Source organism: Hakea prostrata, chromosome 4, assembly GCF_041222555.1.
Source record: "Hakea prostrata isolate BN-2017 chromosome 4, UWA_Hpros_2, whole genome shotgun sequence".
NCBI classification, from domain to species: Eukaryota; Viridiplantae; Streptophyta; class Magnoliopsida; order Proteales; family Proteaceae; genus Hakea; species Hakea prostrata.
Genome location: NC_142603.1, coordinates 49,298,737 through 49,322,975, shown reverse-complemented (window position 1 = coordinate 49,322,975; position 24,239 = coordinate 49,298,737). Strand labels below are relative to the sequence as shown.

The following is a 24,239-nucleotide window of genomic DNA, read 5'->3' as shown; positions in this document are numbered from 1 at the left end:
CTTGATTCTTTGCTTCACTGACTCTATATGATGCAACACCCATTTGCATCAACTGTATCTATGCAAAAGCTAAGTCCTCAAGAAACATACTTAATTCGTTTACCAAAAACAAATAAACGTACCTAATTGGAATGAACACCTGGAAAACCCAGAAGTTGCAAAGGAAAAAGAAGCCCTTGATGCTTGAGGCTGGTGTTTCCTGAATTAATAAAATGACTAATCATGCTATCAAGTTCCCCGAAAAGATTATGAGAAACACAAATACGACACTTATTTTAAGGTTATTTCTAGTAATATGTTTTAACCCAACAAATGGATGTGTATTTTATTAGAACTGTAGATCATTAATGGATAAAGATGATTAGTTTATAAGAATGGTAGTTCCATTCGCTTATTCAACTTCTAATCCAGGTGAGCCTTAGTGCACTTGATGGCACTCATGTTTGTCCATTCTGTGCCAAACCAACTTGATACAGAGATCAAAATGGATCATCAACAGAAAATATGATACGTGCGTTTTTTTTTTTGAAGATGGAGAAATTTCAGTAGAATAACAAACCTTAACAGTGTTATTAAAAGATCAGTGTTATTAAAAGATTTAACTGATCGACTCAAAAGGAAAAAAGAAAAATATAAGAAAAGTACATGATTTCATAACATTGTTGAGGCACGAATCCATCACTAGCTTGTCTTGATTGGCAACTCAAAAGAGTTTCTTGTTTTACGGGGAAAAATTGGAGTGTGTTGGACTTTTATCCATTACACCCATATCAAGCACTTTTGGTCTCGACCAGCTTCTCGATCAGATCTGCAGCATCTTGAACAGAAGCGATGGCCTGGGCGTTCTCTTCCTCCACACTGATCCCAAATGCCTCTTCAAGTCCCATCACAATTTCAACCTACACCAAATTTCCAGGTCTAATCAGATCAATAATCAAGCTAGCACTTGGTAATTTAAGACGACAGCAAAATCGTCAAATGCTAGAAGGCAATTTTACTACTATGAAGGGAAAACAGATGAAGACGATCAAATTAAAGCAACTGTTCCTCGAATTGAAGAACAGGAAGTGCTTTGTAAAATTAAATGATCGTGATTTAAGCAGCATAACCAGTGACAGCAAAGCCATTGTATCCATTGCAGCATTGGAAATCAGTAGGTTCATACCAGGTCAGCGATATGAAAAAAAAAGGAGCTTGTTGATTGGAATTTGCATACCGTGTCAAGAGAATCAGCTCCAAGTTCAGCAAATTTGGATTCACCAGTGACAGTAGAGTCTTCAGGCAACGCCAACTGCTTCTTCACTATGTCACACACCTTTTTAACTGTGTCTGGTTTAGCCTGCACAAAGACATTATCACATCAATAACAGATTGCATAATCAAACCAAATACTGGAACACAACTCATCTTGTTCCCCTATAAATTCTATCCAGGGGAATATCATGGTGAAGAATACCACCATTGTGGTGTTCTCTCCCCAGCCTCAGATAATCCATACTATTCAAAATGTTACACCAACTTGAACTCCCAATCCAAGTTAACTAAGGAAACTCTGGATGGGAATTGTGTGTTTTTACCCATAGAGGAAACCAAGTCACTGGATAGTCAACATATACTTTTCCAAGATGGACCGACTGGATAGAAATGCATCAGCAAATCCCACTGCACTGCAGCGCGGTTCTTCTTTTAGGAGAAGATGAACTAATATGCATGCTACATTGAATATATTGTACCAGTACATTCATAAAGTGATATCGAGCCATGTAAGAAATTTTGATTATTCTTGTGTACAGGCTACCATTTACAGGTACCACTGTAACACTAAAACAATTCTGATCTATCTACCTTGGCATGCATTAGCAGATGTACAACATGCAAAGCCCATATTATACACTGAAGCACAGAGGAAACAGAAATGAAAATGCAATCATGGTTGAGAAACATACAGCACAGGAAACCCGGAATGATCTCAACCCAAGTGATGAAAAGCTTTTCCTCTGAGTGAAAAGAGAGACTGACTTCAGACCAGAAAACTTAGTTGTTGCCTGCTGTAGAAATTCAATAACAATAACTTGCATCAGTACATAAGTTGACACTAGAAAGTTGATAACAAATGAAATGCAAATTCAACAACTTGCATCAGTACATGAGTTGGCACTAGAAAATTGATAACAAATGAATAACAATATCATCTAGTTATGTTACACTTGAAGATGGGACAACTAAACAACACAATTGTCTAGGTATGCTAAAAGTTCTTTTTCTCTTTCCACTCCAATAAATGTATCATGATTGAAACTCTCTCGTGCTACAACTTTAAACATTTACCCAAGGAATTGGTTAAGGGGAACTTTAATACAATGTGTTATATACATAATTCTTTTTTTCAGGCAAATTTAATGGCATAGATATTCTGTTATTTGGACCATTAACAATAATTCATAATTTTTGAGTTTGACTTTTCAAGAAGAAAAATATATTTTATTGGATCTTCACCAAAACAAAATCTATTTTACTGGAGTAGGGAGGAAAGGGAGGGGAAAGGGTTTGCTATATATGTAAACGCATGTATACAAATAAAAGGAAAATTATTTTGTACACAAGTGATTCACCAAATTAAGCCGATGGATGGACAGAACCAGTATCCGATGTTATTTTTGTCACAACTCATGCCACTACCTAGGGGATTATAAATTCCCTTGGATACTCTTTTCCCTCTCTGGAAAATGACCAAGGCAGGTCTCTTTCGGGTGACTCATCAACTACTCACCGACAAAACACCACCTCACAAGCTATACATAAACAACCAGCACGATATAGAAAGAGCAAGCAGCTTGCACTTGCTGATTCCGCTAGTTTGATGTGCGTGTTCTGTTAACAAGTGAGGAATACAAAATGAATCCAGCAGTGTTGCGAAAGTGAGTGAACTTATTTAGTCGATGCCCAACGAATTTAGTCATGGGCGTTGATTTCTCTCTCCAATAGACTTAACACAGTATTGCTTTTCAGTAGACAAAAATGCACCAAACTCAAAAGTCATGAACGAATAGACTGTGTAAAACTAACCCTAGATCATAAAAGGTCTTACAAAAGTACAGCCGACACTGCAGTGACAAGATCTACCAGCACCCAGAGATTACTCATGGCATAGATCAACATTCAAACAAGGTCAACAGTAATATTAGTAGATTCCAAGTTACTAGATCACTCAGCGGGAATCCCAAACACAAGCAAGACCAAATCCGAGATGGTAAATCAGATCGATCAACTAACTCATCAAATCGCGCTAAGCACAGAACACATAATTCAGATCAAGAACAGGCAAACGCAAAGAAATCTAGAGCATCAATCCTTTCTACTTCAGTTAACCAAATTGAAGAAGACATCAGATCCAGAATCAAAAGATGGAAACAATTAAGACGAGAAAAAATGAGAATCCAAAGAGAACAACATGAGGCACAAGATGCTTCAGATCTAAAAGAATATTACCTGGCTTTGCTGGAAGGAAAGCGACCTAGAAGGAGCAGAAAGCGACATTCCTGCTATGGAAGAAGCCATTGATCAAATCTGACGGAGAAATCCGAGAAAGCAAAAGAGAGAAGACGAAGAGAAGAAAGAGCAAAAGACGGAGAACACGAAGATAGTGTTTGCAAGTGGGTGGGAGTGTTAGAGAGCTGGTAGAATTGATGCAAGTGAACGAATCTGATTCATCTCTATTTATATCAGGCATTTTCGCTTTGTTATCATCGAATCTGGTATGCGATGCCGCCTTGTGCGAACCAGAATAGAGACCTTTGACGGGTTTGGTCTGCCGGAACACATTTTTAGGTTTCTACGTCAAAATTGTTCCGTCCATTAAGCCCACTGGGTCCAATCCCTCACATAAATAATTTTTATAAACATTCTATTAGCGAGATATTACATATATATTTGTTTTCTTAGTAAACATTTCAAGAATAAAAAAATATTTATATCTACCGACGGGGTTGGTCTAAATGGTAAGCAGCTTGGTCCTGCTCAAGCAATGTTCCGGTATCAAAACCTTGTGGACGTAAAAAATTCCCACTGGAAGACTCACCCCATCAAAGCTAGGTGTGCGATCCCGATTTAACACCGGATTAGTCAAGGCAAAGCCTTGAAAACCGGCTTTAGCAAACAAAAAAAAACCTATATCTTCTTTTAGAAATTCAAATTATGTTATTTATTTTTAAAATCTAAAATATCTAAAAGGCCTATGATCAACATGATTTTATGATTTAAAATTTTTAAAAAAAAATCTAAAAGTTTTATGTTCAATATATATTTACCAAATTAGTTTTCTCCTATGTCTTAGTTCCTTGCATTAGAAAATTTATCATTGATATTCCTCTTTATATTATTCTCACAGCTTATATTTAGAATGAGAAAGTAGAGCGAGAGAAGAAAAAAAATGTATGGGGAATCAATATTAGACTTAATTTATACTTATAATAATATTTTATCTTGATAATACATGACTATTGCTCATTTAAAATGTCTTCTAATTGTTGTTTCAACAACACTTAGTTTGCATTTTGTAAAGGCAAAATAGTTACTAATTTTTATAAAAAATAAATTGTGGGAAATTATGAGTTTTTGATAGATTGGAAAATAGTTACTAATTTTTATAAAAAACAAATTGTGGGAAATTATGAGTTTTTGATAGATTGGATTATGAGCAGCTATTCTTGACCGAAACGAAGAAGATGGAGAGAACGGCAAGGAAATACCAGTGGTGTTAAAGAGATTCTTTTAGATTTTTACATTTATTCTTTGAATAAAAGAAATAAACTTATTAAAAAGAAAAAAAATTAAATCGAAAAAAAGAGAAAGGGTATTTTAGTCACAAAAATTATTAAACTAACAGTTTCTATTAAGCTTGTTCTCATTTAATCATTTTTTAAAACCACAAGGAAACCATACGCAAAAGAAAACTTAAACTATACTAAAAGTGACCTAGACCAAACCTCAGGAGGTCCAGATGAAAATTACCCAATAATTTTTATGAATATGCTATTAACGAGATATTACATATGTCATTTGCGAGGATTGAATTTCACAATCTTTTTACTAAGAGGTATGGTATCTTATCAGTCAACCAACTTTGCATTGGCTCAGATATATAATTTTGGATTGGTAGCTTATAAAAATATTTCGATTCAACAACCGTGAAAGTGAAGGATAACGGTAAAGATTAAGTCTCTGAATTCAAATTCAAATTCAAATCCATCGTAACTAGCTCTATCCTCGTTTGATCTTATCTCCAATCGACCAAGAAGAGTTTTGAGTTATAGTTAAAAGTATCAACAAGTTGTAGAGTTTGATTGTAAACAAGTTGTAGTTCAAATTCCTAAATGGACCGTATAGAAAGCGTAAAAAGGGGTTATCCTCTTTACCTTGGTAGTCAAATACGGGTTTGAATTTCCCAAGCCTCATCATTAGGGCTCTAGAAGGGTCAAGTCGCATTTGCATTTTCAAACCCAAAGTATCTAGCTTAGTCTTCATCTTGATGAGCCTAAAATCTATGATCTTTGACTTTACGCATCAAACTTAGTCCCTGACCATCATGATTAGAAAGAAAAAAGAAAAAAAAAAAACCACTCTAATTAGCCTTGATTAGTCCCCATGAGAGGTTGGGTTGTTAACCGCTTGTCTATCCTACCATTGGCCAATTTGTGAGCTTTTGCCCTTCATTATAGCGTAAAACGTTTCTATAATATTATATTAATTTCAAAATATTCTTCTTTGGTTGAATGATTTTAAAATACAAAAAAACAACAAAAAAAAGAGATTAATTTCTAAATGATATGTGGACATACCTCGTAGAGTTAAATTGCTATAGCACCCTTCAAGAAAAATATTTCATATGCCAATCACAATTTTCACACACTAAAATTAGTCATAGCCAATGGTTGATTAGTAAAGCGGTTAAAGGCCCAACATGGGGAGGTCTTGGGTGCGCACCCATTCGGCGGCATTAATATTCCCATTCCCATCCCGGTATATAAGAAGCTATTAATCCCAAAAAAAAAAAAAAAAAAAGAAGAAGAAAAAGAAGAAAAGACATAAAATTTTGAATATATTTATATATATAAGAGGAACAATTTTTATATATATGAGGCAAAGTTCGGGCTAGGAGAAGATTTGAACTTTTCATCTCTTACTTAGAAGATTTAGTATCTAAACCAAATCCTCAAATTGCAGATGATTTTTTTTTCTTAAGGTTCATCTCGGTCAGCTTACGCTTACCTCGACTACATTTTCAAGGGAGACGCTTAAGTGAGAGTCGAACCCACAATCTATTCACTAAGGCTGCGTTTGTTTGCTGGAATAAAAGTGGGGTGGGAAAATTCTTGAAAAGAGTGTAGATTTCTTACTTTTCTCTTAAATCCCAAAATGGTAGATTGTTTGGTTGCTTGGGGTGGGAAAGTGAGAGACAAGTTTCCTTGAATCAAGGAAACCTGTCTAGTGATGTGACTCCTTAATTTTCTCACCCCAAGTCATTTTAAAACCCCACATATTTGATGGGAAGTTGTGGAAAAGTTGAGAAAAGTAAAAAGTGAGACCCACCACTATTGCTTTTCCACAAAACCCTTTCATTTCCTTTCCTTTCATTTCCCTCACCCTACTGCATATAGGACTCACATGTTTTTTTTTTCTTCTCACCCCACCTTTGCAAACAAACGCAGCTTAAGAGTTATCGATAATTTTTTTAAATAAAAAATAAGAATCATTATTTTGAATTACAATAATATGATTATTTAGCTTTGTTATATGCTTAATGGAGCCTCTCTAGTGTATATACGCATTACATTGAATCAATATAAAAGGAAATAAATTAAAAGAACTTAATGCGTTTCATCAGCTTAGAAGGTTTAGGTGGATTGATCCAGTAATTACAAATTTTCAACAAAAATATATGACTATTTTTAAACATTCAAATTAAATTTTTGAAACCAAACCACAGTTTAGAATTGATAGATGATGTCGGTAATAGACCTAAACAATTGAATGTTAATTAAGTATCATGTGATACACATATAGATCATTAAAAACCCCCCACATGGATTTTATTTTCCTTTTCTTCCTTCCAAACTGTATTTTTTGGGTGAACTCCTTGGAAACTTCTAGCAACGGTATTATAGTTGTAGTAATAAGACAAGTAGTTGGAAAAGTAGGTTGGAAGTTGGAACCGTCAACCAAGATGTGCATCTCATTTTATTTTATTTTTAATACAGAAAACTTGGGACCTTAAAGGGTGGTTCAATAAAAAAATCAACACTTTCAAATAAGTGGCTTTGCCTTGATTCCAAGGAGTCATCACTTCTCACAAGCTATATGGTTCTCAAACCTTTTAAGAGGTAAATGCTCGGGCTTGAAGAGCCTTTTAGGGCCTGTTTGGTTACATGAGTCTGGAGATTTCAAATATCTAAAGATTTCAAATCTATAGACTTCAAATCTATGGAGTTATAATTTATAAAATTAAGTGTTTGGTTGTAGAATGAAATCTGTGAATTCATCCTAAAAATTTATTTGATCGACATGATTTTTGTGAATGTACAATTGTATAGCTTTTTTGAAATCTCTAGATTTCACCTCTTACCCATAAATCTACAGATTCACCTTTTTACACTAAAAACGTGAATCTGTAGATTTCATGAATCTAGAGATTTTTACAACCAAACGGGTATAATTCTCAGATTCATGAATCCAGAGATTTGAAATCTCTAGATTCATGTAACCAAACAGGCCCTTAAAGAATTTTGGAATGCACATTTCCTTATTTAGGTTGCGTTTGTTTGTAAAGGTAGAGTGGAAAAAATAGGTGGTTAAAAAAATATGTAGGTCCCATGTGTAGTAAAAGAAAAGAAAGAATTTTGTGGAAAAATGAGAATAGTGGGTCCCACTTTTTACTTTTCAAAATTTTTTTCACAAAATCCTACCAAATTTGTAGGGTTTTAAAAAGTATTAGGGTGGGAAAGTTGGACTGTCACCTCACCCTCACTTTCCACTCCAAGCACCCAAACAATATACACTTTTAGAAAAAATAGAAAAATAGAAAAAAATTGTTTTTTTCAGGAATTTTTCCACTTTTTTTCTTTCCCACACCACCTTTATTCCAGCAAACAAACACAGTTTAAAGCAATGTCAAAAGCCATCAAGACAAGGCATTATTAAGTTGAATTGCTACATGGCCTTTAGAGGAGCTAAGGAAAGGGTAGGGTTAGCATTTCATGATCGTCAGGGCAAACTAAATCATGGCTATTTCAATCCCCGAACAAGTCATTTACAATATTATAAGTTTCTTCCTCTTGACCGTATCTGTAACCTCCATTTGCATATTCATTTTCAGTGCAGTGTGGTGCATTTGCATTCCATGGGTTTCCAAGGAATTCCAAATGTAGAAACTGTGGCTCACAAATCTTCTACTGGACCCTTCTATAGTTTTCCTTTCTAGTAGTGATTGAACTCGAGTGTAATTGAAAAAGAAAATATACCTTATTGAAATTTTGAAAATTTAACATTCATCAAGAGCAACCATGCTCTCAACAAGCAACTACATGGGCCACATATTTGATGATTAAAAAGAAATGGATTTCAAAAAGAAGAGAAGAGAGAATGTGAGAGTTGGCATCTTTTGAGGCAGTTTTGCAAACTCTAAAAGACCTTTTCAAATCGAAGTCTTCAATTTTCTTTTTGATTATCCCTATAAGGTGAATAATGATTGTTATTCCTTTATTCCAATCATTTGATGGAAAGCACATTTTGCTTGAGAAAACTGCTGACCAAATTTGAACCCCTTTCCCATCATATTATTGTGGAGATTTTCTAATTAATTTATAAAAAAATCTATATGTTTAAGGACATGGGTCCCATGCCTCTCATTTTTTTTTATATCTTTCTTCTCCTTCGTATGGAATGATTAAAATTGGTCTCGATCAAGTCATTTGTAAGTATAGGAGCCATGCTAGACAGAAATTTGTGTTTGTTAGGTGTTTTTCAAGATAGGAGATAGAGAGTATATGGTCTAGTAGAACTCGGTTTTTTTTTTTTTTTTGGTAGAAAGTAGAACTCGGTTTAGTGGAAGAGGTTGTCTATAATGGGATTTTGGTTCAAATTTTATTGTTATCAAGGGTATGTTTCGTTCAAGTTTATTTGCAGTTGCTGTTGAGTTAGATGCTTTCCAACTTGGCTTTAGACTCTGGCTTGAAAAATGCATTATCTTGTCAAAAGACTGTTCGGCTGTGATTGCAGCCTCAACAATGCTCTAGACTCCATTGACTCTTAATTTCTGATATTCTTGAGGATATTTGAGCTCGCTCTTTATCATTTTTTTTTTTAATTTGATTCAAATAAATTAGGTCTTTAAATTATCGTACACACTTTCTTGCTACAAATTGTATGAAGTTTACTTTGTTTAAGGTTTGGTGGCTTTCAAAATTTCTACCCTCTCCTCATCAGTTGAGCACTTATGCCCAACATAACCACCCCTTATTTCTGGCCACTAAACCAATTCATTCATCCCTTCTTTGAACAAGAGCTCGTCTTCCCTTTTTGTCCGAAATTTTCCTTCGTCCAAACAACTGCATTATATCTCCTAACAAAAATGACAGCCTGTAGATTCATTTGTCATCGCTAGCTCTCTTGCTTCTATTGCTAGGAATTCGACCAATGGGTAATCCGAATGGAACTGGAATTGGTAGCTTTGCTTATTGATAAACGAAATCCACTCACTCTTAAACTCTTGGTTCTCCTATTTCATTTATATTTTCAAAACTTACTCCATGGATTTATTTTTTTTTTCCCCAACAAAAAGTAGATCCAATTGGCCAACAACCATCTCATTGTTAGTATCTAAACCTAATAAAGTGTCTTCTTCAATGTAGGAGTGCAAAAATACAAAAGGACATAATGCTAGGCATTTAAGTAAGCAAGGACTTTAACAACCATCTCATTGTCATTACTGGCCGGATAAGGAGGTAGTTAGCATAAGGACAGTCCAAGGCAATGCCTTATAGATTGTTAATCCAAACTCAATCTTTGAATGTGTGTTTTTTTAAGGGTAATACTATCCTCTATCCTCGAAGTTTACATTACTGGGAAAATCATAAAAACAGAAAAATTAGGATAGAATAGTTTTAACTTTTAAGTAATATAAAATCTCCATAGGGACGTGATGGTAATTTTGGTTTTTTTTTTTTTTCTTCTCTTTCTAGTAACTAGGGGTGTCAACGGTTGCGGTTTGCGGCTAGGCCTAACGGTTTCTGGCTGAAAAATACCTAGCCCAAACACGGCCCATTAACAAAATAACGGTTTCTGGCCGGTTTCAGTTTGGTGCGGTTTGGGTTCGGGCTAACTAACGGTTTATGGTATGTAAAAAAAAAAACAATAAGAAACAATTGAGCATCCTAAAACAAAAACGAAAATTATATGGAAAGCAAATTGCTATTGATCAATTTCCATTAAAAAAAAACCCACCCATTCTATAAAAATCAATAACCTAGATATTAAGTAGTAAAATGACCATTTGATCTTTGAATTCACGCTTAATTTTTTTAATTGTCTATATCAACTACCTAATGGTAATATAATAATTTAAATACTATTTAATGTAAAATTACAAAACGGGTTGCGGTTTGATTTTGGGTTGGTGCGGGCTCCACAATCCTCAGCCTCATTACTGCCATTAAGGTTTAGTTCGGGCCGGTTCGGGCTATAACGGGCCGATGCAGTTCGATTTTAACAGAGGGCTATAAATTGACACCTCTACTAGTACTATATGGTAATTCTGGTTTTTTTTTATTTATTTTTTATTTAAAGTAGAAATGGTAATTATTCTGGTTTACTTTTAAGGTGAAAATGTGAATACCTTTCCTTTTCTTAATAATCCAGTCAAAGGCTCAAAGAGGGTTGCGAGATCCACTCCACGTGAGACAGTTGTGTGAAAAACACTTATGTGGGACCCACAAGACGTGGAACCAACTACGCCAAGCCGCCGCTGTTTCTCGCTGCTTTCTTAACTTCCTTTTTTTTTTTTTTTGGCCCAACTTCACTTCCTTTCACTGTCACGTTCTCTCTCTCTTTTCTCTCTACCTACTATTTGTTTTTATCTCGGGGAGAGTTTTCCTTGTGTTTCTATCTAATAATATACCCAAGGCTAACCATTCATTCCCCTACTCCCCTTTTAATTAAACTAACAAATAAGCAAATTTAATATTGTAGATAGCGACTTACGGAAAGATCCCACTTGCATCTACAATTTCATTTCTGTGCCGTTAGATTGGAATCCATTTGATTACCGTAGGAATCGGACGGTCCTGAAGATGTGTGTACGTAAAGGTTGAATTACACAACCCCTACTTTCGGTGGCTCATTTAGCCGAGCCGGCATAGGAAGTTGAGCCAAATCACCAGAGCCACAACGCAACGAACTCCACAATCTCCACATGTAGCTTTCACCCTCTGCAACTGCTGCAGAGTCTTGCAGAGTCTTCTTAGTACTCTCTCTGTCTCTCTCTCTACTGCGTGGGGCTGCAACTTAGGGTTCTTCATTTCCTGATTTGCAAAAAGATGTCACGTTTCGTAAATTTCTAATCAAAGCTGAAACAGGCAGATTCGTAAATAATTTAATTTTGGCTTAATCATCTTTCTTGAATTTGTCGCTACAGCTACTTGCCACCAGTTTTTACTGAACAAGGTTTCTTCCTAGTTCTTTAATTGCTCTCTCTCTTCCTCCTCCCTTCTCACTCTCTTCCTCTTTCGCTTCTTCTCCTCTCTGTTTATCTTTGACATTGGGATGATTTCAATGAAGTTGTTTCTGGAAATTCCTTGGGAATAATCTGAGCATTTCTTGATTAGTTTTAGTGAATCTTGGACAGAATTTGAAGGTGTTCTTCATCCGTTCTGCAGGTTATTGCATCATACTAGAACAGAGTCGATATAGGGAGCAACCGTCGTGTCTCTGTCTGTTGTACGGAGTTTTGTGTTTGTGTTTTCCGTTTGCATCAGTGTGATTTGAAGGCTTCAATGGTTTCTCCATTCCCGGATAAGTTTGACTGTGATTTAAACTGAGTTTGAAGGCGGTCTCCTTTGGCGATCGGCGCTTAATTGTGGCAGATTAGTAGAAAGAGCATTTACGAAGGAATTGCGGTGAGTTCTTTAATCGCTATTCTCAGTTGTTTAGTTATTTCTGTCATCCATTTGCAACTCTGAGATTTGGTGCCTTTTCACGGTGTTATGATGTTGTTAGGCTAGTAATATCTTTTGGTTCGCTTTCTTGATTTGAAAATTTTGTTCTGCTTTTCAGGTTGTTGTAGGTTAATACGCTTGGCGTTCGATCACAGCTTACTGAGGCGGTCGATTTTGTTCGGTGTAAATAGAATCATGAATAAAGAGCTTTTAGATATTCAACCGCGAGAGCTTAAATTCACGTGTAAGTTCAAGAAAACTAGATATTTCCGTGTTGTTTACTTTAAGATTACCTGCCATTTCACGTTTCGAGCAACTAGAGTGTAAGAAGCTTTTACTTGTTCTAACTCAACTTTCGTCCATGGCCTTTTGACAAAGGAATCTATTAGGTCTCAGTTTTTTGTTTAAACAGGGTTAAGATTCACTTAGAGTACACTTCGTAGGATTACTTGCTGCCGCATCTGATTTTTAATGTTTTAAGGTCGTATGTTAATTGTTAAATAATAGAACAAATCTTCAATGGCTACATCTCATGGGGCAATTCTGTTGATTAAATAGAGTAGTTGTTGAAGGTGCTGCACAGTGAAGCTGTTAAGCGGCTGAGCTGTTTGCAGTGATTTCTTGGGAATAAATGTCATATTTAATGTCCAAGGACATAGGATAGTAGGTTATTAAAAATGTAATATATCTTTGCTATTTCAAATTTCCTTTCTCCCTTCCTTCCGCACCCCTACAAAAAAAGGGAGAAGCTTTACGTTATACTCCCAATTGCAGTCCCATGCACCATTCTCCATTTTCAACATCTTCAGAATAACTTCACTATGATTAAGTTCCACAAACATAGAATGTCAAGTCTTTTACAATGTTTTGGTTTCCTTATGTAACTGAAATTTATCACTGGAGTTATATTGCATTACAACAGAATCTCTTTCATTTGTTCAGGAAAACCTTCTAACAACCCCCTCCCCCCAATTGCCTTCACGTTGTTGCTGTCTTTTGTGACATTTTGTCGTCAAAGTTCTGAATTTGCATCCTCCCAATCCTTCTCAAGCTTGAAAACAACTCCCCCAGCCCCCTTAAATTTCCTTCTTACTTAATTGATTTTCTGCATATAATTAAACTATATCTAGAATTATAAATTAATAACTCATTGTGTCGCTGAATCTTTTTTTCTCCTTTTTTTTTTTTTTTTTTTTTTTTGGGGGGGGGGGGGTTGGTTGTTACAACAGGAGAGAGGGTTAGACTTGTGTGGCTGGAATGTTTTGTGGTGCTTGACTGAACTGTGTGGCCATGCATAATATGATCACGTCTCCTGATTAAGTTTCAGAATATAATTTCAAGTCTTTTTTAGCTGACTTAGGGATCAGTAATCTACATGGGAATTTCTGTAATATTTAGGGTTGCAATCCTAACAGGAACTTCAATCTTGACCAAATCAGACATGTCTGGTGTTCAATCTAGGATAAGAATCATAGGATTGAGATGGTAGAATTGTTCAGATTTGAATTGCACTCACTCTGTCTGGGTTGAATCTTGAATTGAAATTGGAAAATTCGATATGCTGCGCCAAGTCGGTGGGTTTGTAAAGAGTATGGTTGGAGACTTTCATTGAATTTTAAGGACCATAGAAATGCTATTAAAGATGTGATATAGCGGTAGACATATTTTCAAACTAAGCTTAGCTTATTCTAGAATGCTCCAATGCCTCATTCTGACTGTTTTGAAAATTTCCTAGTGTTCTTGTTAGACCTGATCTGTCTTTTCCATTCAAATAATTAATCTCCTGTCTGTGCCTACTAAGTGCTCCTGGAAGTCACTTATGTGGAGTGAGTCATATATAATATATCCTTGACCAAACTAGTGGTGACTTAATGACCTGCTTAATATTCCCTCAGTCTTCAAAGTGGCAGACCATGAGCTCTAAATGGACAGCAGTGACTTGGAGAGTCCATACGATGGCTTGTTCAAGATTACCTGAATATGCATATAAACCTGAATTCTGACACCTAAAGACGGCTGATTGGTAGTATTCGTTGTGGATGTCCTGCATCACTGCATCAATGTTCTGCTTGTGATTCATCATCATTTATTATTTGTTATATATTATATCCTTCAAAAGTACAATGGTCTTGAAGATACTTAATCCTTTTATAGTTTATATTCATGTTGTTAAGATCTTAAACTGTCTAATAGCTTCTCTGAGTTAGTATCATTTGATTGGATTTTTCCAACAAAAACTTGGATTTTTCCAACAAAAACCATAACCGTATACCAACTCAATGGGGTCAACTACATGGATTCTCAAGTAGCAACCACAATACAGTGAAAATGAGAAGGGCTATAGCAGCGGAAGACTAAAAGGACAATAATTTTATTTTTTTTTGGGATGAGGGGGGTTAAACAAAGAATAGAGGACGACAATAAAGAAAGGAGGTTAAAGAAAGTAGAAAGGAAAATAAATTAGGGGAAGAAATCTATGTGAGAGCTTAAAGGGAATTGATGTAAATGACCATATATCTCAACTAAGACCATAGACCTCTTTATATAGAAGAAATGAAATTACATTATACGAGGACTATATATACTAACACTAATCATAGTCCCTAATACCCCCCCCCCCCCGCAAAGTCATCAGTCCTTCAAGGAGCTTGAGTTTGGACCGAAGATAACAAAATCGAGAGAAGGAGAGACCCTTGGTAAGGATGTCAGCTAGTTGACCATAGTAGATAGATAACAAACTTGAAGGTTCCCCTTGGCCACCTTGTCCCATACAAAATGAAAGTCAATCTCAATATGTTTCGGGCATGAAAACCGGATTTGCAGAGAGATAGGTATCACCAATGTTATCACACCATAATGTAGGTGGACCGGCTATTGGACTTCCTAATTCCTAAAGAAGAGATTGAATCCAAGATATCTCAGTGGTAGCAGACGCTAGAGCATGATATTCACTCTCAGTACTCAAACGTGCAATAGTCGTCTACTTGCATTGCCAAGGCATCAGACAATTGTTTGATCTTGAGTAAATACGTTTGCATAGAATCCGCCCCTCTCTTGATGTTATGAAGCTGCAATCGAAGTTGCATAATGCGAGTCTGAGATGGAAATGCATAAGTGGTAGTAAGAGATTCCCAAACCACCTTCGATGTGGTTAAGCCAACAACCTCTGAATGCACCGATTCTATTAAAGAGGAGTAAATCCAGCTTAAGAGAAGCTGATTACGTTTCTTCCAAGCCAAAAACTCAGGATTAGGGATATGAAAAGCCGAATCAAGTTCAAGAATCAGCAATGGATAGGGTGTCAAACCATCTACAAACCCTAACAGATCTAAGTTGAGCAATAATGGCATAAACTGAGATCGCCAAACAATATAGTTGTGCAAAGAAAGTTTCACAGAGAGATAATGGTGAACATGAGAAAAATTGAGAGAAGAAGCCGAATCAGTAGCAAGAAGAAGAGATGAAGAATTCAAAGTTGCAGACGCCATTATCAAGGAGATAGAGAAGGTTGAAAAAGAAGCTTTAAGAAAAAGCAAGAATTAAAGCAACGTGAAGAATAAAGTGGAAAAAAGACAAAAAGAAGCTTCAAGAATTAAAGCAACATGAGAAAGCTTCAAGAAAACGTGGAGAAAAGACAAAAAGACTAAAGTGGATCTCAACCTACTTTGACACCATATGTGAGAGCTTAAAGGGAATTGATGTAAATGACCATATATCTCAACTGAGAGACCATATACCTCTTTATATAGAAGAAATTAAATTACATTATACAAGGACTATATATACTAACACTAATCATAGTCGGATAGTCCCTAATAAAGTCAAAGGAATAGTCAAACAAGCATCGTAGAACATCCCCCTGAGGGATTGGCAACTCGAGTCTTTGATTAGATTCCTAACGAATCCTCAAAGGTAGATGAGTTGTTCTCTGTTTGGTTCATGCTTGTAAATGCAGGAAACCCTAAAGTTTGTGTTTTTATTTGTTATCTTTTATAATGTTGTGCTGTGCATATTCTATTATCAAGCCTATTTTGAAGCTGATGGATCTGACATATTATATCTTCTCATTTTTTCTAGTTGAGCGAAAGAAGCGAAGTTCGTGCTCAATCCAACTAATCAACAACTCTAATCAGTATGTTGCTTTCAAGGTGCGAATAAGTTGTTACAATCATATCAGGGCATTGCTTTAGTTACAGAATTTCCTAGTTTTCTCTGGCAAATTTTTTCTCCTTAATCACTGCATTTCCTCTTACTAAAATGCATATTTTCTGAAGTCTTGTGATTTGGTCTTCCAATCCCCCCCCCCCCCACCTTTTCATTCTTTCTTTTATTACTTCACCTTTTTTTTAAATTGTCTTTGTAATTGCATTATGAGAGAGGTTGTAAATTATAAAGTGCCAAGTATAGATGTTTTAACTGTATCCTTCACCTGCTTAATCTTCAAAGTCTTTTTGCTGCATAATATAGATTGTCAAGTTCACATCTTTGTCCTAGAGAGGTTGATGGTAACTAATTAATCTCAAACCTCACATTGGCAGGTTAAAACTACTTCTCCAAAGAACTACTGTGTGCAACCCAACATTGGCGTTGTCCAGCCGAGTTCAACTTGTAATTTTACAGGTATACACCTTCCAGTTGAACATGGTCCAATACCTCAATCATACATAGCTGTTTCAGGGCAGCAAATTTCTCTTGAGTTTCCTCCAGGTTTCAAAGGACACATGTTGATGTTAAAAAGCTGATATGGAGTGTCTGATATTGTGGCTGGAAAAGTCTATATAGTACAGAATCATTGGCATGATTCTCACTCATTACGTAATATCATTTTGTTTTTGCTAAAATAAGTCTAGTGTGTTTGAAAACTAGCCCATGATGTAGTAGTATTCTGATTGATAGACGAACATGAACTGATTTGAAACCAAATACCAAACAGAACCAATACAACCAGGCTTATGGTCTAAGAAGTGCTGGAGAAGTTTAGTTAATTATTCTAGTGTTTACTTCTGACATGGCCTCAATTGAATGAGGGCAAAAGTGATGTAGCCCTAGATTGAATAGAACCAACTAGAGGACAGTCTTCCAAGATCTTAAACTGGACCAGCTCCATAGAACAATAGGATGAGGCTGCAACTTGAATTAGGTGGATAAGTATAAGGTGTATATGGTTTGAAGTTGGGAAGGTTCTAGTGGTCAGTTTGGTAGAACTTAAGTTAAAGAAACCCTCCATGGAATTTCCAGGATCCCCAAGAAACCTAACATTCAAAGTCAGACTTACACCATTCTACCCATCAGACTTCAAACTCTAATTCTTATCCCGATACACCATCCCCTACCTTTGACCTAAGTCACGGCCTATTCCCACCATCCTAACCCGAAAAACCAACCACTTCTTGAATTGTGTACTTCCTCAAACCCTAAGACCGAGAACCTCCATATCTTTCAAGAGTTAAGTAGTTAACTGCCTCAATACAGCTATTGTGAGTAATAGAAATAGCATCACACAATCCTGTTCCTATGTGTATTTCCCTGTATAAAGAAAAGGATTGTGACCAAGTGGGTGAACCTTGGTGCAACCAGAAAGTTGCGCTATTACACACTGTTTTTGGCAGGTTCAGAACTTGGAAACAGCCTCTCTACCAAACCAGGTTGTAAGGCTGTCCATATTAGCCCCTCTCCAAACCTATAGTAGTAGGACCATAGTGCACTTGGATATGATTTCTTGCCCCCTCCCCCCACCACCTCTCTAGTGGGAAAACAGTGAAGCTATGTCATGTTACTCATTAATTGTTACACCCCTTTTCATGGTGTAGTAGGATTCTTTCAGTTTCTAATGTCAAACTGATATTTCTCTTTGCGATTTCTGTTACTCTTTTTAGTCTTCAATTTGGAGTCGATGTGGCCTTTGTGAGTCTTTTGAATCATGTGTGCCCGATGACTGATGTTTATAGATCATACAATGACTTTTTTTTATTATATAGTATTGAATTTTGTTTTATGATGAACTTAAAACAATGTTGCTGAAGAAATCACAGAAGGTAGAATTAATCATGTAATGATCTTATTCTCTAGTAGTCTATGATAAATAGGTGAATGCTTGCTTAAATGGATTTCTTACACTTTGCATTCGGTGTCAAAATAGTTACAATGCAAGCTCAACGGGAAGCTCCGCCTGATATGCAGTGTAAAGATAAATTCTTAATCCAAAGCTCCATTGTTCCATTTGGCACAACAGAGGATGGTATTACACCTAGCATGGTAAGTTTTAGTATTTGCAACTGTACTTAAATAGTTTTTCGTGGTTCTTATTGATTCCTTTGACAGTTCATGAAGGATGGTTTCAAATATATTGAAGAGAATAAGTTGAAAGTGGTTCTTGTCAGCCCAGTCCATTCGCCAGTACTGCAACCTGTTAATGGAACCTTGAAGCCAGATCCAGAACATGATGCTTCAATTTCAAGAGACCAAATACTCAATGGAGTTGAAAACCATCCTCCATCTCATATGGTAAATTACACTATTCAATTGGTGGCTAATAGGATCATATGCATAAGTTTTGTCTTTATTTTAAGGGCAAAGGAATGCTAACTGGTTGTGTGGTCAATGAGGTAACCACGCCTAGACACAAAATGCCTGGTGGGATCTAGGAATCCCCTCCTTTGCATGGGGGTAAGGGAGTCATTTTGAGCACCCCAAATGTTTATGTAATCGGATGTGGTCGCCTCCCTGAGCTCACAACTGGGTGTCATTCTTTTTCCCGAATGTTAATTGGTTGTCTTTAACCTTTCAATTTTCTGTCACATTGCAGTTTTACCTACTAATATTTTTCTATAAAACCACTGGGATTTTTTTTTCCCTTGGTGGATTTGTTAACATGTGTCCTACTTCACCTAGAAATTCTTCTTTCCTACAGTGACTTTGGTAGAAGCAGTTTTTCATTCATGCATGGATCATTGAAGTTAAGCACTGGTTTTCTTTAACTATGTTAGGTAGCTGCATGGTAGAACATCATGTTTCTTTTACCTTTTTTTCAGATGAATTTTGTGAGTAAGTTTAGGGGAATGAAAAACTACCTGATCATGCACTCAGCATGATCATCATGCACTCAGCATGATCATCATGCCTAGACACAAAACCACCTTGGTTTTCTTGGTAATTTCACCTTTACACAATGCAGGACTGTTATGTGTCTAATCACTAGGTGTGGTCACCAAGTGTTTGACCTGGTAACATTCTTTCTTCTATAACTTCATTTCAATTGCTTAGATTTCATTTATGATTGGAAAGTTGGGGTTTCCAAATCAACCGGGAGCCAAGTAATGTTATATCGTTTTGAGGCCTCTTGTTTCAAAGTGAAGTTCAGCAATTCAAGTTATCCTATAGAATGTTTATTAAGCTTGCTCACAGAAGATATCACTAGATTTGCTCTCACAGGACAATTATTCCCATCCCCTCTAACCCCCACCCTTCCCCTGGCCAGGTAGCTACTGCTGTGGAGGAGTTGAAACCTAGTAAAGATGTGGACTTGAAACCAGATAAGACTGCGGCGGAGGAGTTGAAACCTAGTAATGATGTGGACTTGAAACCAGCTACGACTGTGGAGGAATTGAAACCTAGTAAAGATGTGGACTTGAAACCAGCTAAGACTGCGGAGGAGTTGAAACCTAGTAAAGATGTGGACTTGAAACCAGCTAAGACCGTGGAGGAGTTGAAACCTTGTGAAGATGTGGACTTAAAACCAGCTAAGACTGTGGAGTTGAAGTTAGCAAAGGAAGTAGAGGAATTGAATCTTGCAAAGGAAGTTGAGAAGCAAAAGGTGGCTAAGGCTACTGAAGAGTTGAATTCAATGCTAAATGAATGGAAATTAAAGCTCAGTGAGGTCAGTATGTCATACAACTTCTTCTTTCTAAGTCTAAGCTTAGTGTGATCTGTGAATGGATTTTTTCCCCGAATGTCCATGTGATGGATGGGGAAATCCGAGGGGGTCTAATTTTGGTCCTTTAGTGTTTGTCTCCTGAGATGGTGTAATCATCCGATAAGCTAGTTATCCCCCTTCCTTTCCCTTTCTGCTGTTCTGAGGATGGGGCCTTGGTGTGATGGAAAGGTCCATTGTGACCTAGAGATTGCAGGTTTGGGTCAGGGAATAGTCTTTCAGTAAGGCATGGTAAAGCTTTGTGCATTACGACCATTCTCAAATCCTGTGGTCATCGGAGCCTTGTGCATTGGGTATTGCCCTTTCTGCTGTTCTGGTGATGTGAAGATAAATTCAAAAAAATTATTGCATCTGCAGTTCAATTTCTCATGATTTTCACTAGTACTTTTGGACTTTCTTTCCTTTCATCCAATGAAAGGTAATACATTCACCAAGGTGTGGTCAAATGCCACAGCAGGTGGCAGGTTTTTTGGGGAGATAAAATACTAAAATGTGGGAGGGTTTGCCAACCCTCAGATGGTGTGTCTCCATTCAGTGGGTGGTGGAGGAAAATATGGTCCTGTTGATTTTATCATACATGCTCACTGTAAGCCTCCTCACTAAACCTGGAAAAATAACATTGGTAACGGTGTCATATTTTCTTTGCAGGCTGATACTTCCATTGCAAAGCTAGAAGTGGAGAAGACGACAATCGTTCAGGAGAGAGAAGCATTGCGGCAGGAACTTGTGAGTAATTTTCTACTTGTACCCTTCTGACATTTTCACTATTTTATATGGCCAGGACCAAAGGTTTAAACTCTGAAAGGATCAGTCATCACTAATTTGCCACCTCTAGGATTCATGTAAAACATGAGATAAAATCTTCATGATTTGGTGAAAGGTCCTCCCTTAAGGTGATCAGATAGGTCTATTATTTATGTTTTTCTGGGTGGCTGCAGCAGGGCTGCTCCATTATGACCTTAGTGGTTGCAGGTTCAAGCTGGGAAATATCCTCTGTGAAGTAGAGGTAAGTTGTGTACATTATGAAACCCTGAAGCGCCCTAGTGGTGTGAGCCTTGTCCATTTGCACACCCTTTAGCTTGAACGTGGTACTTGAGCTCAGAGCTTAAATTATCTAGGAGGATTCCTGTTACACACTTACATGGTGTTTGTATCAATCCAAAGTACTTTGAACAACTTGAGAGTTTAGATCTAGAAGCCTCAAGAAATAGACTTTACTCAGGAATTCCTTGCTGCTATGGCAAATTACCTATAGTGTTACATCCCCATCTTACCAGATTTTTTTTTGCTGCATTTTCATTTTCATTTGACTAGGCATAAGTCATAAATGAAGCTGATTGTTTACGGGTTTCTAGCTTATCTGGTCTAACCTCAAGTCTAATTTAGTTTTCGAAAAGTTCTGTGACTAAACATTTATGTTTTTGCCATTGACATTGACCTTTTTCCCCTTGTAGGCTGTTTTGAGGAGGAATGGTGTGACAAGAGTTACCGTCGGGTTCCCCCTTCTGTTCGTTTGTATGGTGGGACTTATCGGTTTAGTACTTGGATACATTGTACACGGTTGAAGAGATTCAGAGGGAATGACACTCATCCAATTGTAGGGTCAAAATTAAGGTGGTGTAAGGAGTTCTTGGTTTCTGTTTATTTTTGCGATTCTGCAATCGGATTAATGATAAAGTGATGTAACTGTGAATATCAAGTAGCCCTTTATGGTGGTGGAAGAAACGTCTTGTAAAGCAGTCTTCGTTTTATGAATATTAGTGTTATGGTTTACATTAAGATTGAAAGGCGGCGTCTACAAGGCTCGGTAACGAATTCACCATCAAATGGCTGACGGGTTATTACTAGTGATTCTGCTTCATGCATGCAAGTTGCAGCCTGCAATCCAAATTGAGGACGGATTTTTGGAGTTAGCTCGCCCTCGCAGGATCGCGACCCTTTGCCGGGTCCATTGTAGCGATTGTGTTACCCAAGGCATGAGAGGCATGATGATTTGACGTCATCCTCACCTTCTCCGGCTTATCATTGACAGTTTGTTCAAAGTCTCAAACTCAACGGTGCAACTAAACATGAGGGTTACGCTCATTGAGGGCTCAACTCCACACCTTACGGCACAAGTTGACGATGGTCATGCACCTCATGTGTCTGCGTTCCCCAAGGCATCCCTCTCTTTCAAGAGGATTCGCGGCATGTTAAGCCCTGTTAAGGTTCTTCGTTGTGCATCAAATTAGACCACATGCTCCATTGCTTGTGCTAACCCCGTGAATTCCTTGGAGTTTCTTTCCTGCAAACGTACTCCCTAGGCTGGATATTTAACGCGTTAGCTACAACATTGTAGAGTCGATACGTTCAACACTTAGTAGCCATCGTTTACGGTAGGACTGCTGGGATATCCAATTCCATTCACTCACCTAGCTTTGTCTCCCCAACGTTGAGGACAACTTGGAAATAATATTCACCCCTCCCTTAAGTTGAATGGTTTTCATTCAACATCGGTATGATCTTATTCATGTGCTTGTGGGGTCGGTATGGATCCTTGGAATATTCTGGTCAGAACCCCTACCCTTCCACGATCCCCCTCTTTCCCCAGTGATTCAGCATTGTATTACTATCGGTTGGTGGTGGATACCATGAGTCCTTGAAACTTCATGGAGAAATTGAAACCTTCCCCTGTTTTAGTTGCATGACAAATGAAGAGAAATGCTTTAACCCCCCCTGGTCCTACCCCCACCACTAAAACAGAGAAGAATGAGCAATGACTTGTTGGCACCAGGGCTATCTAAGGCAAGCAACAATGGATTTGGATCTCCTACCCTCACTATCCTATGCCTCTAAAATTTTCTCTCACAGCCCACTTGACACACATAGACCATTCTGGTCCATCTATATCAGGTGGGCTATATAAGAAGAAAAGTTTGAGGGCACCGGAATAGTGGGGTTAGAGACTACAGAGTCTAGACTCAGCAACAGCCATTAGGTAGGCTGTTGGAGGAAAATTTTGAGGGCATGGGAATAGGAATCCGGATCATCACCCCCATCGGGACAATTTTACCACCACAAATCGGGGGCCGCAGCGAAAATTTAAAACTCCTCACCCACCCCTGGCCCATTTTGGGGGGAAAGCCCGGGGAGCACTCCCGGGTGCGATCCGGACTCGGGAATAGTGGGGTTAAAGGATCTGGACTTTGCCAACAATTCCTAGCTTTAAAGCTACAGATGAATCTTACTGGAAAAAAAAAACAACAGATCAAGGCGGTAAGCTTGGATGGTAATAAATCGGACATGGTGCCCTTCCTCTGCTAGTGTCATGAGAAATCATTTCTGAAGAGGTTCAGGGGAGTCTCACATAATCTGGTGTTGCTTAAGCACCGCAGTTTTGAAGGCAGTAGAGGATCACAATCCATCTAATTTTACCTGCTTTCTTCATTATTTGTTCTCAAGCTTTTAGTAGTATTAATCAAGAAATAAACCAGAGGAGGTTGGTTTGCATTCTGTTCAAAATTGTATCATATTCTTTCAAAGATGATTATTTGTCATTCTAAGGTGTGAAATGTTGTAAAAGATTGAGGAATCTGCACGTACACTAGAACTGTTGTTGTAATCACAATACTCCTTTAGGGCCTGTTTGGTTACATGAATCTAGAGATTTCAAATCTCTGGATTCATGAATCTGAGATTATACCCGTTTGGTTATAAAAATCTCTAGATTCATGAAATCTAGAGATTCACCTTTTTACACTAAAAATGTGAATCAGAGTAGGAGGGGTGAAATCAGAGATTTCAAAAAGCTATATATTTGCACATTCATAAAAATCACGTCGATCAAATAGTTTTTTAGGATGAATCCACAGATTTCATTCCACAACCAAACATCTAATTTTATAAATTATAACTCCATAGATTTGAAATATATAGATTTGAAATCTCTAGATATTTGAAATCTCCAGACTCATGTAACCCAACAGGCCCTCCCTTAGAGTTGAAACGTACATGAAGTACTTTCTTTAAGGTATTTAGACACCCCGATTTGTGCAATACGGGTTCTAAAAGTGTCTTTACCCCAAGATCAATCAGCCCAAACCTTTAAGGTTGCACCCCAGAAA

General features: G+C 37.2%; 2 protein-coding genes across 5 annotated transcripts; one reads left to right on the top strand and one right to left on the bottom strand.

Annotated features, from left to right (window-relative positions):
- Positions 1-540: 540 nt before the first annotated feature.
- LOC149019328 (acyl carrier protein 1, chloroplastic-like) lies at positions 541-3,830 on the bottom strand. Of its 2 annotated transcripts, none has more exons than XM_089153357.1 (4): positions 3,490-3,830; positions 1,947-2,045; positions 1,217-1,339; positions 541-899 (listed from the first exon to the last, which is right to left on the bottom strand). In XM_089153357.1, the coding sequence occupies exons 1-4, from the start codon at positions 3,556-3,558 to the stop codon at positions 771-773; spliced, it is 420 nt and encodes a 139-aa protein (XP_089009483.1). In that variant the 5' UTR covers positions 3,559-3,830; the 3' UTR covers positions 541-770. The 2 variants fall into 2 exon arrangements, with proteins under 2 accessions (XP_089009483.1, XP_089009482.1); XM_089153356.1 differs by having other exon boundaries at positions 1,947-2,048; positions 3,490-3,823.
- Positions 3,831-11,448: 7,618 nt separating this feature from the next.
- On the top strand, positions 11,449-22,679 carry LOC149019327 (uncharacterized). Of its 3 annotated transcripts, none has more exons than XM_089153355.1 (10): positions 11,449-11,715; positions 11,928-12,167; positions 12,335-12,450; positions 16,284-16,354; positions 16,745-16,826; positions 18,346-18,461; positions 18,528-18,710; positions 19,684-20,082; positions 20,785-20,862; positions 21,591-22,679. In XM_089153355.1, exons 3-10 carry the CDS (start codon positions 12,402-12,404, stop codon positions 21,699-21,701), a joined length of 1,089 nt encoding a protein of 362 aa, XP_089009481.1. In that variant the 5' UTR covers positions 11,449-11,715; positions 11,928-12,167; positions 12,335-12,401; the 3' UTR covers positions 21,702-22,679. The 3 variants fall into 3 exon arrangements, with proteins under 3 accessions (XP_089009481.1, XP_089009479.1, XP_089009480.1); XM_089153353.1 differs by having other exon boundaries at positions 12,325-12,450; positions 21,591-22,678; XM_089153354.1 differs by lacking the exon at positions 11,449-11,715 and having other exon boundaries at positions 11,736-12,167; positions 12,325-12,450; positions 21,591-22,678.
- The last annotated feature ends 1,560 nt before the right edge of the window (positions 22,680-24,239 follow it).